At 48.8% G+C, this 14,719-nt stretch overlaps 1 protein-coding gene across 2 annotated transcripts in view; it reads right to left on the bottom strand.

Moving 5' to 3' along the window:
- CLASRP (CLK4 associating serine/arginine rich protein) overlaps positions 1 to 12,423 on the bottom strand; it is a 34,669-nt gene extending 22,246 nt beyond the window's left edge. For both annotated transcript variants that reach the window (XR_012052511.1, XM_072920933.1), the window contains exons 1-6: positions 12,383 to 12,423; positions 9,229 to 9,964; positions 7,912 to 8,009; positions 3,775 to 3,876; positions 613 to 692; positions 417 to 501 (exon numbers count right to left, since the gene is read on the bottom strand). Coding sequence is in view for 1 of the 2 variants with exons in the window: in XM_072920933.1 (XP_072777034.1) it covers positions 417 to 501; positions 613 to 692; positions 3,775 to 3,876; positions 7,912 to 8,009; positions 9,229 to 9,327 (464 nt within the window). In the remaining variant the exon portion in view is untranslated. The remainder of the gene's footprint in view (positions 1 to 416; positions 502 to 612; positions 693 to 3,774; positions 3,877 to 7,911; positions 8,010 to 9,228; positions 9,965 to 12,382) is intronic.
- Between the last annotated feature and the right edge of the window lie 2,296 nt (positions 12,424 to 14,719).

Below are 14,719 nucleotides of genomic sequence, written 5' to 3'. Positions count from 1 at the left end.
AAATCTGAGGGGGAATTGTGCAGAAAAAATTGGAAATCTGAGGGAAAACGGGAATTCTGAAGGGAAATTGTGAGGGAAAATGGCAATTCTGAGGGGGAATTGTGAGGGAGAATGAGAATTCTGAGGGAAAATGGGAATTCTGAAGGGAAATTTGGAGGGAAAAGAGAAATTCTGAGGGAAAGTGGGAAATCTGAGCTGAATTCAGAGGGAAAACAGGAATCCCAAGCCAGAATGCCCCAGGCAAAATCAGGAGCCCTTCCCAGGATGGTTTTGGGGGAGATTCCAACAAAGGAGTGAGGGGAAAACTGGGATTTGGGGCATTATCCCAGGATTAGGATCATTCCCAAGGGTGTGGGGGTACATTCCCAGTGTTTTGCCAGCCGGAATTCCCAGGAATTCCAACGTTTTTCCCTCACTTTTTCTTCTCATCCTCGTTGGGTTTCTGGAGGCCCCCGTAGAGCTCGTCGATGTAGATCTGGTACAGGCACTGCTCCTCCGAGACTGGGATTGGGAATTTTGGCATCAAATCATTCCCTAAATCCCTCGGGAACCACCCGGGGGGGATCCGGAGCGGCCGGAATTCCCAAAAAAAACAGGGAAAAATGGACTCACTGCCAGCGAAGTCGTTCTGCACCAAGCCCCGGTACCGCTCGTAGTTGCATTTGCGCTCGTCTGACTCCTGTTCCGGTGAGCTGGAAAATCGGGAATTCTGAGGGGATTTTGGGATCAAAACGGGGATTTGGGAGGTTAAAGGTGGATTTTAGGGATCAAAGCGAGATTTTGTGCTAAAAAAAGGTGGATTTTGGGGGAAAAAAGGTGGATTATGAGGGTTTCCCCCCTCATAGTTGCATTTGTGCTCGTGAGATTCCTGCTCTGGTGAGCTGCAAAATCGGGAATTCTGAGGGGATTTTGGGATCAAAACGGGGATTTGGGGGGTTAAAGGTGGATTTTAGGGACCAAAGAGAGATTTTGTGCTAAAAAAAGGTGGATTTGGGGGGAAAAAAGGAGGATTATGAGGGCCTCCCAGCTCATAGTTGCATTTGAGCTCGTGAGATTCCTGTTCTGGTGAGCTGGAAAATCGGGAATTCTGAGGGGATTTTGGGATCAAAATTGGGATTTTGGGGGTTCTAAGTGGATTTTGAGGTCCCAAAGTGGATTTGACGGGAGCAAAAACTGGATTTGGGGGGAAAAAAGGAGGATTATGAGGGCCTCCCCCCTCATAGTTGCATTTGTGCTCATCTGATTCCTGCTCCGGTGAGCTGGAAAAATGGGAATTCTGAGGGGATTTTGGGATCAAAACAGCGATTTTGGGGGTTAAAGATGAATTTTAGGGATAAAATGAGGATTTTGTGCTAAAAAAAGGTGGATTTGGGGGGAAAAATGGTGGATTATGAGGTTTTCTTCCCTCATAGTTGCATTTGTACTTGTCTGATTCCTGCTCTGGCATGCTGGGAAATTGGGACTTCTGAGGGGATTTTGGGATCAAAATTGGGATTTTGGGGGCTCTAAGTGGATTTTGGGGTCCCAAAGTGGATTTGGTGGGAGGGAAAGCTGGATTTGGGGGGAAAAAAGGTGGATTATGAGGGCCTCCCCCCTCATAGTTGCATTTGTGCTTGTGAGATTTCTGCTCTGGAGAGCTGCAAAATCAGGAATTCTGAGGGGATTTTGGGATCAAAATGGGGATTTGGGGGGTTAAAAGTGGATTTTAGGGATCAAAGAAAGATTTTGTGCTAAAAAAAGGTGGATTTGGGGGGAAAAAAGGTGGATTATGAGGGCCTCCCGGCTCATAGTTGCATTTCTGCTCATCTGCTTCCTGCTCCGGTGAGCTGGAAAAATGGGAATCCTGAGGGGATTTTGGGATCAAAATTGGGATTTTGGGGGTTCAAAGTGGATTTTGGGATCCCAAAGTGGATTTGGTGGGAGGGAAAGCTGGATTTGGGGGGAAAAAAGGCGGATTATGAGGGCCTCCCCCCTCATAGTTGCATTTGTGCTCATCTGATTCCTGCTCCGGTGAGCTGGAAAAATGGGAATTGTCAGGGGATTTTGGAATCAAAATGGGGATTTTGGGGGTTAAAGATGAATTTTAGGGATAAAATGAGGATTTTGTGCTAAAAAAAGTTGGATTTTGGAGGAAAAAAGGCGGATTATGAGGGCCTCCCAGCTCATAGTTGCATTTCTGCTCATCTGCTTCCTGCTCTGGTGAGCTGGAAAATGGGAATTCTGAGGGGATTTTGGGATCAAAATTGGGATTTTGGGGGTTCTAAGTGGATTTTGGGGTCCCAAAGTGGATTTGATGGGAGGGAAAGCTGGATTTGGGGGGAAAAAAGGAGGATTATGAGGGCCTCCCCCCTCATAGTTGCATTTCTGCTCATCTGCTTCCTGCTCCGGTGAGCTGGAAAAAATGGGAATTCTGAGGGGATTTTGGGATCAAAATAGGGATTTTGGGGGTTAATGATGAATTTTAGGGATCAAATGAGGATTTTGTACTAAAAAAAGCTGGATTTTGGAGGAAAAAAGGTGGATTATGAGGGCCCCTCATAGTTGCATTTGTGCTCATCTGATTCCTGCTTTAGTGAGCTTGAAAATCGGGAATTCTGAGGGGATTTTGGGATCAAAACGGGGATTTGGGGGGTTAAAAGTGGATTTTAGGGATCAAAGAAAGATTTTGTGCTAAAAAAAGGTGGATTTGGGGGGAAAAATGGTGGATTATGAGGCTTTCTTCCCTCATAGTTGCATTTGTACTTGTCTGATTCCTGCTCTGGCATGCTGGGAAATTGGGAATTCTGAGGGGATTTAGGGATCAAAATGGGGATTTTGGGGGTTCTAAGTGGATTTTGGGGTCCCAAAGTGGATTTGGTGGGAGGGAAAGCTGGATTTGGGGGAAAAAAGGAGGATTATGAGGGCCTCCCCCCTCATAGCTGCATTTGTGCTCATCTGGTTCCTGCTCCGGTGAGCTGGAAAAATGTGAATTGTGAGGGGATTTTAGGATCAAAATGGGGATTTTGGGGGTTAAAGATGAATTTTAGGGATAAAAGAAGTATTTTGTGCTAAAAAAAGTTGGATTTGGGGAGGAAAAAAGGCGGATTATGAGGGTCTCCCCCCTCATAGCTGCATTTGTGCTCGTCTGATTCCTGCTCAACTGGAAAAACGGGAATTCTGAGGGGATTTTGGGATCAAAACAAGGATTTGGGGATTAAAGGGATACTTTGGAGTACAAACGGGAACTTTGCCCTAAAAGGAGAGGATTTGGGAGAAAAAAGGGAGGATTTTGGGGAAAAAAAAGGGGATTTCGGAGGGGTTGTAGTTGCATTTGTGCTCGTTCAATTCATACTGCAGGGAGCTAGAAAAACAGGAATTCTGAGAGAATTTTGGGACAAAAGCAAGGATTTTGGGGTTCAAATGGAGATTTTATGGATGCAATGTGGATTTTATGGGTCCAAAGGGGGATTTTGAGGATCCAAAGGGGGATTTTTTGCTAAAAAAACACAGATTTTATGGCTCCAAAGGGGGGATTTTGGAGCTCAAACAGATTTTTACAGATCCAATGTGGATTTTTGGGCTCAAAACAGGGATCATTGGGATCCAAGATGGATTTTGGGGATCCAAAGTGGAATTTCAGGGGATTTTCCGAGCTCAAATGAAGATTTTGGGGTCAAAACACAGATTTAGGACCCTCCCACCCAGTCCTGGTGGGATGCCAGCCCCAAAACTGTGGGGGAATTTTTTTTGGGAATTTTTTTTGGGAATCTCATGGGAATTTTTTGGGAATCTTACGTGGGGCTGAGCAGGGCCGGGGTGTACATGGGGATGAAATCCAGGTGAGCGCGGACGTCGAACCTGTCGATCATGTTGTTGGTGTCCCCCTGCCAGGGCATCCTGCCGGGAAAAACCGAGCCTTGGGAATGGGAAAAATCCCGGAATTCCCACCCGGAATGCTCAGAATTCCCCACTTTCCTTCAGCAAAAAAAAGGGGAAAGGTGGTTCCCAAAAAAGCAGAATTTTCTTTGGGTTGATCGGTAAAACCAGGTTAAATTTCATTTTGGGGGAAAATTGGGATTTATCCAGCCCTGGGGGTGATTCCAGGGTGGGGATCCCATGGGATTTTCTCCCTGGAATGAGCAGAATTCCCCCTTTTCCACCAGGAAAAAAATGGGAGTGATGACTCCAATAAAACCTGATTTCTCCCCAGATTTGCTCAAAACCACCCAAATTTAGAAAAATTAGAAAATCCTGATTTTCTCCATCCCCCTGGGGAGTGATCCCAGGAACATTCCAGAGATAATTCCATGGAATTTATCCCTGAAATTACCAAAATCCTTCACAAAAATCGGAATAGGGGCTCCAAATCTTTCCAGATTTGCCCAAAACCGCCCAAATTTAGACCCCAGGGAAATCCCGGATTTCTCCATCCCTGGGAAGTGATCCAAGGAATATTCCAGAGATAATTCCATGGTATTTATCCCTGAAATGAGCAAAATTTCTTCAGAAAAATTGAAATAGAGGCTCCAAATCCTCCCGGATTTGCCCAAAATCACCCAAATTCCAACCCCTGGAAAATCCCGATTTTCTCCATCCCTGGGGAGTGATCCAAGGAATATTCCAGAGATAATTCCATGGAATTTATCCCTGAAATGAGCAAAATTCTTTCAGAAAAATTGGAATAGGGGCTCCAAATCTTTCCAGATTTGTCCAAAACCACCCAAATTCCATCTCCTGGAAAATCCCGGATTTCTCCATCCCTGGGTGTGATCCAAGGGATATTCCAGAGATAATTCCATGGAATTTATCCCTGAAATGACCAAAATTCCTTCACAAAAATTGGAATAAGGGCTCCGAATCCTCACGGATTTGCCCAAAACCGCCCAAATTTGGACCCCAGGGAAATCCCGATTTTCTGCATCCCTGGGAGGCGATCCCAGGAATATTCCAGAGATAATTCCATGGAATTTATCCCTGAAATGAGCAAAATTCTTTCAGAAAAATTGGAATAGGGGCTCCGAATCTTTCCAGATTTGCCTAAAACCACCCAAATTCCATCTCCTGGGAAATCCCAGATTTCTGCATCCCTGGGGAGTGATCCAAGGAACATTCCAGAGATAATTCCATGGAATTTATCCCTGAAATGAGCAAAATTCTTTCAGAAAAATTGGAACAGCGGCTACAAATCTTTCCAGATTTGCCTAAAACCACCCAAATTCCATCTCCTGGAAAATCCCAGATTTCTCCATCCCTGGGGAGTGATCCAAGGAATATTCCAGAGAGAATTCCAGGGAATTTATCCCTGAAATGAGCAAAATCCTTCAGAAAAATTGGAATAGGGGCTCCAAATCCTCACGGATTTGCCCAAAACCGCCCAAAATTCCAACCCCTGGGAAATCCCGATTTTCTCCATGCCAGGGGGGTGATCCCAGGAACATTCCAGAGAGAATTCCATGGAATTTATCCCTGAAATGACCAAAATTCCTTCTGAAAAATCGGAATAAGGGCTCCGAATCTTTCCAGATTTGCCCAAAACCGCCCAAATTCCAACCCCAGGGAAATCCCGGATTTCTCCATCCCTGGGGAGTGATCCAAGGAATATCCCAGAGATAATTCCATGGAATTTATCCCTGAAATGACCAAAATTCCTTCAGAAAAATTGGAATAGGGGCTCCAAATCTTTCCAGATTTGCCCAAAACCGCCCAAATTCCATCTCCTGGAAAATCCCGATTTTCTCCATGCCAGGGAGGCGATCCCAGGAACATTCCAGAGATAATTCCAGGGAATTTATCCCTGAAATGAGCAAAATTCCTTCAGAAAAATTGGAATAGGGGCTCCGAATCCTCCCGGATTTGCCCAAAACCACCCAAATTCCAACCCCAGGGAAATCCCGATTTTCTCCATGCCTGGGGAGTGATCCCAGGAACATTCCAGAGATAATTCCATGGAATTTATCCCTGAAATGAGCAAAATCCTTCAGAAAAATTGGAATAAGGGCTCCGAATCTTTCCAGATTTGCCCAAAACCGCCCAAATTCCAACCCCAGGGAAATCCTGATTTTCTGCATCCCAGGGAGGCGATCCCAGGAACATTCCAGAGATAATTCCATGGAATTTATCCCTGAAATGACCAAAATTCCTTCAGAAAAATTGGAATAGGGGCTCCAAATCCTCCCGGATTTGCCCAAAACCGCCCAAATTTGGACCCCATGGAAAATCCCGATTTTCTCCATCCCTGGGGAGTGATCCCAGGAATATTCCAGAGATAATTCCATGGAATTTATCCCTGAAATGACCAAAATTCCTTCAGAATAATCGGAATAGGGGCTCCGAATCTTTCCAGATTTGCCCAAAACCACCCAAATTCTATCTCCTGGAAAATCCCGGATTTCTCCATGCCAGGGAGGCGATCCCAGGAATATTCCAGAGATAATTCCATGGAATTTATCCCTGAAATGACCAAAATTCCTTCAGAAAAATTGGAATAGGGGCTCCAAATCCTCCCGGATTTGCCCAAAACCACCCAAATTCCAACCCCTGGGAAATCCCAATTTTCTCCATGCCAGGGGGGCGATCCCAGGAATATTCCAGAGATAATTCCATGGAATTTATCCCTGAAATGACCAAAATTCCTTCAGAAAAATTGGAATAGGGGCTCCAAATCTTTCCAGATTTGCCCAAAACCGCCCAAATTTAGACCCCAGGGAAATCCCGATTTTCTCCATCCCAGGGAGGCGATCCCAGGAATATTCCAGAGATAATTCCATGGAATTTATCCCTGAAATGACCAAAATCCTTCAGAAAAATTGGAATAGGGGCTCCAAATCCTCCCGGATTTGCCCCAAACCACCCAAATTCCAACCCCTGGGAAATCCCGATTTTCTGCATCCCAGGGAGGCGATCCCAGGAATATTCCAGAGATAATTCCATGGAATTTATCCCTGAAATGAGCAAAATCCTTCAGAAAAATCGGAATAGGGGCTCCGAATCTTTCCAGATTTGCCCAAAACCGCCCAAATTTAGACCCCTGGGAAATCCCGATTTTCTCCATGCCAGGGAGGCGATCCCAGGAACATTCCAGAGATAATTCCATGGAATTTATCCCTGAAATGACCAAAATTCCTTCAGAAAAATTGGAATAGGGGCTCCAAATCCTCCCGGATTTGCCCAAAACCGCCCAAATTTGGACCCCAGGGAAATCCCGGATTTCTGCATCCCTGGGGAGTGATCCAAGGAATATTCCAGAGATAATTCCATGGAATTTATCCCTGAAATGACCAAAATCCTTCAGAAAAATTGGAATAGGGGCTCCAAATCTTTCCAGATTTGCCCAAAACCGCCCAAATTCCAACCCCTGGGAAATCCCGGATTTCTCCATCCCTGGGTGCGATATTCCAGAGATAATTCCATGGAATTTATCCCTGAAATGACCAAAATCCTTCAGAAAAATTGGAATAGGGGCTCCGAATCTTTCCAGATTTGCCCAAAACCGCCCAAATTTAGACCCCAGGGAAATTCCGATTTTCTGCATCTCTGGGGAGTGATCCCAGGAACATCCCAGAGATAATTCCATGGAATTTATCCCTGAAATGAGCAAAATCCTTCAGAAAAATTGGAATAAGGGCTCCAAATCCTCCCGGATTTGCCCAAAACCACCCAAATTCCAACCCCAGGAAAATCCCGATTTTCTCCATGCCTGGGGAGTGATCCCAGGAACATTCCAGAGATAATTCCAGGGAATTTATCCCTGAAATGACCAAAATCCTTCAGAATAATTGGAATAGGGGCTCCGAATCTTTCCAAATTTGCCCCAAACCGCCCAAATTCCATCTCCTGGAAAATCCCGATTTTCTCCATCCCTGGGGAGTGATCCAAGGAATATTCCAGGGGCAATTCCAGGGAATTCCGGGCGGGAATTCCGGGCAGGCTCACATGTTGACGGGGCTCTCGGCCGCCAGCGCCACGGCGGAGTCCAGGTGCACCTTGCAGGCGCGGCCGTGCACCTGCAGGAACTGCGCCGGGTCCTTTTTCTGGGAAAAACGGGAAAATCCCGGGATTAGGGACGGATGGGAAAGGTGGGAATGGGGGGAGGGGTCTTTGGGAAAGAGGGGACGCGGCTGGGATGGAGGGGAAAGGAGGAGTGGGGTGGGACTGACGGGGAAATTGGGAATTTGGGGTGAAAAATGGGAATTTGGGGGGAAAAATGGGAATTTGGGGCGAAAAATGGGAATTTGGGGCGAAAAAATGGGAATTTGGGGTGAAAAATGGGAATGTCGGACTCCAAACTGGGAATGTCGGCCCAAAAACTGGGACAAGAACCTCCCAAACTGTTTCTGGGCCCCCCAAACTGGGACAAGAACCCCTCAAACTGGTGTGAACTGGCCCAAACTGGTTCTGGGTCTCCCCAAACCGGTTCTGGGTCTCCCCAAACTGGTTCTGGGTCTCCCCAAACTGGTTCTGGGTGCCCCCAAACTGGTTCTGGGTCCCCCAAACTGGGACAAGAACCCCCCAAACTGGGACAAGAACCCCCCAAACTGGGACAAGAACCCCCCAAACTGAGACAGGGACCTCCCAAACTGGTTCTGGGCCCCCCAAACTGGGACAAGAACCCCCAAACTGGTTCTGGGCCCCCCAAACTGGGACAAGAACCCCCCAAACTGGTTCTGGGTGCCCCCAAACTGGTTCTGGGTGTCCCCAAACTGGTTCTGGGTCCCCCAAACTGGGACAAGAACCCCTCAAACTGGTGTGAACTGGCCTAAACTGGTTCTGGGCCCCCCAAACTGGGACAAGAACCCCCAAACTGGTGTGAACTGGCCCAAACTGGTTCTGGGCCCCCCCAAATTGGGACAAGAACCCCTCAAACTGGTTCTGGGTGCCCCCAAACTGGTTCTGGGTCACCCCAAACTGGTTCTGGGTGCCCCTAAACTGGTTCTGGGTCCCCCAAACTGGTTCAGGACCCCCAAACTGGTTCTGGGTGCCCCCAAACTGGTTCTGGGTGCCCCCAAACTGGTTCTGGGTCCCCCAAACTGGTTCTGGGTGCCCCCAAACTGGGACAAGAACCCCCCAAACTGGGACAGGGACATCCCAAACTGGTTCTGGGTGCCCCCAAACTGGGACAAGAACCCCTCAAACTGGTTCTGGGTCCCCCAAACTGGTTCTGGGTGCCCCCAAACTGGGACAAGAACCCCCCAAACTGGTTCTGGGTCCCCCCAAACTGGCCGGAACCAGCCGGAACCGGTCTGCGCTCACGATTTTCTCGTAGTACTCGCGGCGCCGCTCGGCGCGTTTCTTGTAGTCCACCATCATCCCGCGCAGCTTCCGCTCGTGCTTCCGCGCCTCGTGCCACATCCCGACACCTTCCGGGACCTTCCGGAACCTTCCGGGACCTTCTGGAACCTTCCAGAACCTTTCAGGACCTTCCGGCACCTTCCAGGACCTGCCAGGACCTTCCGGGACCTTCCAGAACCTTCTGGGACCTTCTGGAACCTTCCACGGGGCTCCGGAACCTTCCAGGACCTTCCGGAACCTTCCGGGACCTTCCAGGACCTTCCGGGACCTTCTGGAACCTTCCAGGACCTTCCGGGACCTTCCAGGACCTTCCGGAACCTTCCGGGACCTTCCACAGGGCTCTGGAACCTTCCGGGACCTTCCAGGACCTTCCGGGACCTTCCAGGACCTTCTGGAACCTTCCGGGACCTTCTGGAACCTTCCAGGACCTTCCGGAACCTTCCGGGACCTTCCAGAACCTTCCGGGACCTTCTGGAACCTTCCGGGACCTTCTGGAAACTTCCAGAACCTTCCGGAACCTTCCAAGACCTTCTGGAACTTTCCGGGACCTTCTGGAACCTTCCAGAACCTTCCAGGACCTTCCACGGGGCTCCGGAACCTTCCAGGACCTTCCGGAACCTTCCAGGACCTGCCAAGGGAAAGGGGGGAGGAGCAGGAGGGTCCTGGGGGAAAAGAGGAGTCAGGGGTGGGGGAAGGGCTGGAATTGGGGGTAATTAACGGGTTATTAATTAGGGGGTTAATTAAGGGGGTTAATTAAGGGGGAAATTTGGGATAAAAATTGGAGAACAAGGGGAGTAAATTTGGGATAAAAATTGGGAATTAAGGGGGAGATTTGGGGTTGATTAAGAGGGAGATTTGGGGTTGATTAGGGGGTTAATTAGGGGGTAATTGGGGGTTAATTAGGGGGTAATTAGGGGGTTAATTAAGGGGGATTGGGGGTTAATTAAGGGGGGAAATTTGGGATAAAAATTGGAGAACAAGCGGGGTAAATTTGGGATAAAATTGGGGATTAAGGGGGAGATTTGGGGTTTGATGAAGGGAGAATTGGGGATTAATTAGGGGGTTAATTAGGGGGTAATTGGGGGTTAATTAGGGGGTTAATTAGGGGGTAATTAGGGGGTTAATTAAGGGGGAAATTTGGGGTAAAAATTGGAGAACAAGGGGAGAAATTTGGGATAAAATTGGGGATTAAGGGGCAGATTTGGGGTTGATGAAGGGGGAATTGGGGATTAATTAAGGGGAAATTAGGGGGTAATTGGGGGTTAATTAGGGGGTTAATTAGGGGGTAATTAGGGGGTTAATTAAGGGGGGAAATTTGGGATAAAAATTGGAGAACAAGGGGAGTAAATTTGGGATAAAATTGGGGATTAAGGGGGAGATTTGGGGTTGAATAAGGGGGAATTGGGGATTAATTAGGGGGTTAATTAAGGGGTTAATTAGGGGGTAATTAAGGGGGGAAATTTGGGATAAAATTTGGAGAACAAGCGGGGTAAATTTGGGATAAAATTGGAGATTAAGGGGGAGATTTGGGGTTGATTAAGGGGGAATTGGGGATTAATTAGGGGGTTAATTAGGGGTAATTAGGGGGTTAATTAAGGGGGAAAATTTGGGATAAAAATTGGAGAACAAGCGGGGTAAATTTGGGGTAAAATTGGGGATTAAGGGGGAGATTTGGGGTTGATTAAGGGTGAGATTTGGGGTTGATTAAGGGGGAATTGGGGATTAATTAGGGGGTTAATTAGGGGGTTAATTAATGGGGATTGGGGGTTAATTAAGGGGGAAAATTTGGGATAAAAATTGGAGAACAAGCGGGGTAAATTTGGGATAAATTCGGGGATTAAGGGGGAGATTTGGGGTTGAAAAAGGGGGAAATGGGGATTAATTAAGGGGGATTTGCACGGTAATTAACGGGGAATTAGGGGGTAATTAGGGGGTTAATTAAGGGGGGTTGGGGGTTAATTAAGGGGGGAAATTTAGGATAAAAATTGGAGAACAAACAGGGTAAATTTGGGATAAAATTGGGGATTAAGGGGGGAAATTGGGGTTTAATTAATGGGGAATTGGAGGGTAATTAACAGGGAATTGGGGGTTAATTAAAGGGGAAATTAGGGGGTAATTAATGGGGAATTGGGGGTTAAATAAGGGGGAAAATTTGGGATAAAAATTGGGGATTAAGGGGGGAAATTGGGGATTAATTAAGGGGGAATTGGGGATTAATTAAGGAGGATTTACGGGATAATTAACGGGGAATTAGGAGGTAATTAAGGGGGAATTGGGGGGTAATTAATGGGGAGTTAGGGATTAATTAAGGGGGAGATTTGGGATAAAAATTGGGAATTAGGGAATTCATTAAGGAAGAAATTGGGGGTTAATTAAGGGGTAATTGGGGGGGTAATTAAGGGGGAAAATTTGAAATAAAAGTTGGACAATAAAGGGGAAAAATTGGGATAAAAATTGGGGATTAAGGGGGGAAAATTGTATTAATTAAGGGGGAAATTTGGGAATAAAAATGGGAAAATTGGGGATAAAGAGGGGAAATTGGGAATTAAAGGGGGAAATTGGGAATTAAAGGGGAAATTGGGAATTAAAGGGGGAAATTGGGAAATAAAAGGGGGAAATTGGGAATTGAAGGGGGAAATTGTGAATTGAAGGGGGAAATTGGGAATTAAAGGGGGAAATTGGGAATTAAATTGGGGAAATTGGGAATTAAAGGGGGAAATTGGGAATTAAAGGGGAAATTGGGAATTAAAGGGGAAATTGGGAATTGAAGGGGAAATTGGGAATTAAAGGGGGAAATTGGGAATTAAAGGAGGGAAATTGGGAATTAAAAGGGGGAAATTGGGAATTAAAGGGGGAAATTGGGAATTAAAGAGGGAAATTGGGAATTAAATGGGGGAAATTGGGAATTAAAAGGGGGAAATTGGGAATTAAAGGGGAAATTGGGAATTGAAGGGGAAATTGGGAATTGAAGGGGGGAAATGGGAATTTAAGGGGAGAAGTTGGGGAATTAAAGGGGGCGCTAACGAGGGGCAGGCCCGGGGGAAGGAGGAGGGCGCTAATTAAGCAATAATTAATTAATTAAGGGGGGAGCGGCCCCGCCGCCATCGCCGCTCACCGCGCTCGGCGCACCCGGAAGCGGAAGTGACGAACGCGGAAGTGCAGGGGCTGAAAGGGGGAAAAGGCGTGGCTTGGTGTCAGAACGAGGCTGGGGCGGGGCTTTGAGCCGCTGGGGCGTGGCTTACTGTCAGAACGAGGCTGGGGCGGGGCTTGAGGCGGGGCTGAATAAGGGGGCGTGGCTTGGTGTCAGAACGAGGCTGGGGCGGGGCTTCAGCCGCTGGGGGCGTGGTTTGGTGAGGGGGCGGGGCCTGAGCGGTTCCTCTTCCGGGTTCTGTTCCCAGTTTGATACTGGGACAAACTGGTCCCAGTTCCAGCCCCAAACTGGTCCCAGTTCCAGTTCCATACTGGTCCCAGTTCCAGTTCCATACTGGTCCCAGTTCCAGCCCCAAACTGGTCCCAGTTCCAGTTCCATACTGGTCCCAGTTCCAGCCCCAAACTGGTCCCAGTTCCAGTTCCATACTGGTCCCAGTTCCAGTTCCATACTGGTCCCAGTCCCGGCCCCAAACTGGTCCCAGTTCCAGTTCCAAACTGGTCCCAGTTCCAGTTCCATACTGGTCCCAGTTCCAGTTCCATACTGGTCCCAGTTCCAGCCCCATACTGGTCCCAGTTCCAGTTCCAAACTGGTCCCAGTTCCAGCCCCAGACTGGTCCCAGTCCCAGCCCCAAACTGGTCCCAGTTCCAGCCCCATACTGGTCCCAGTTCCAGCCCCAAACTGGTCCCAGTTCCAGCCCCAGACTGGTCCCAGTTCCAGCCCCAAACTGGTCCCAGTTCCAGTTCCAGACTGGTCCCAGTTCCAGTTCCAAACTGGTCCCAGTACCAGCCCCAAACTGGTCCCAGTTCCAGCCCCAGACTGGTCCCAGTTCCAGCCCCAAACTGGTCCCAGTTCCAGTTCCAGACTGGTCCCAGTTCCAGTTCCAAACTGGTCCCAGTACCAGCCCCAAACTGGTCCCAGTTCCAGCCCCAAACTGGTCCCAGTTCCAGTTCCATACTGGTCCCAGTTCCAGTTCCATACTGGTCCCAGTTCCAGCCCCAAACTGGTCCCAGTTCCAGCCCCAAACTGGTCCCAGTTCCAGCCCCAAACTGGTCCCAGTTCCAGCCCCAAACTGGTCCCAGTTCCAGTTCCATACTGGTCCCAGTTCCAGCCCCAAACTGGTCCCAGTTCCAGTTCCATACTGGTCCCAGTTCCAGCCCCAAACTGGTCCCAGTTCCAGTTCCATACTGGTCCCAGTTCCAGCCCCATACTGGTCCCAGTTCCAGCCCCAAACTGGTCCCAGTTCCAGTTCCATACTGGTCCCAGTTCCAGCCCCAAACTGGTCCCAGTTCCAGCCCCAAACTGGTCCCAGTTCCAGTTCCATACTGGTCCCAGTTCCAGCCCCAAACTGGTCCCAGTTCCAGCCCCAAACTGGTCCCAGTTCCAGTTCCATACTGGTCCCAGTTCCAGTTCCATACTGGTCCCAGTTCCAGCCCCAAACTGGTCCCAGTTCCAGCCCCAAACTGGTCCCAGTCCCAGCCCCAAACTGGTCCCAGTTCCAGTTCCATACTGGTCCCAGTTCCAGCCCCAAACTGGTCCCAGTTCCAGCCCCAAACTGGTCCCAGTTCCAGTTCCATACTGGTCCCAGTTCCAGCCCCAAACTGGTCCCAGTTCCAGCCCCAAACTGGTCCCAGTTCCAGTTCCATACTGGTCCCAGTTCCAGTTCCATACTGGTCCCAGTTCCAGTTCCATACTGGTCCCAGTTCCAGCCCCAAACTGGTCCCAGTTCCAGTTCCATACTGGTCCCAGTTCCAGCCCCAAACTGGTCCCAGTTCCAGCCCCAAACTGGTCCCAGTTCCAGCCCCAAACTGGTCCCAGTTCCAGCCCCAGACTGGTCCCAGTTCCAGTTCCAAACTGGTCCCAGTTCCAGCCCCAAACTGGTCCCAGTTCCAGCCCCAAACTGGTCCCAGTTCCAGTTCCATACTGGTCCCAGTTCCAGCCCCAAACTGGTCCCAGTTCCAGCCCCAGACTGGTCCCAGTTCCAGTTCCAAACTGGTCCCAGTTCCAGTTCCATACTGGTCCCAGTTCCAGTTCCAAACTGGTCCCAGTCTCAGCCCCAAACTGGTCCCAGTTCCAGCCCCAAACTGGTCCCAGTTCCAGTTCCAGACTGGTCCCAGTTCCAGCCCCAAACTGGTCCCAGTTCCAGCCCCAAACTGGTCCCAGTTCCAGTTCCATACTGGTCCCAGTTCCAGTTCCATACTGGTCCCAGTCCCAGCCCCAAACTGGTCCCAGTTCCAGTTCCATACTGGTCCCAGTTCCAGCCCCAAACTGGTCCCAGTTCCAGTTCCATACTGGTCCCAGTTC

Source organism: Taeniopygia guttata, chromosome 34 (genome assembly GCF_048771995.1).
Source record: "Taeniopygia guttata chromosome 34, bTaeGut7.mat, whole genome shotgun sequence".
Classification (NCBI taxonomy): Eukaryota; Metazoa; Chordata; class Aves; order Passeriformes; family Estrildidae; genus Taeniopygia; species Taeniopygia guttata.
The sequence above is the reverse complement of the archived record's forward strand: the minus strand, read 5'-3'. Positions and strand labels throughout refer to the sequence as shown.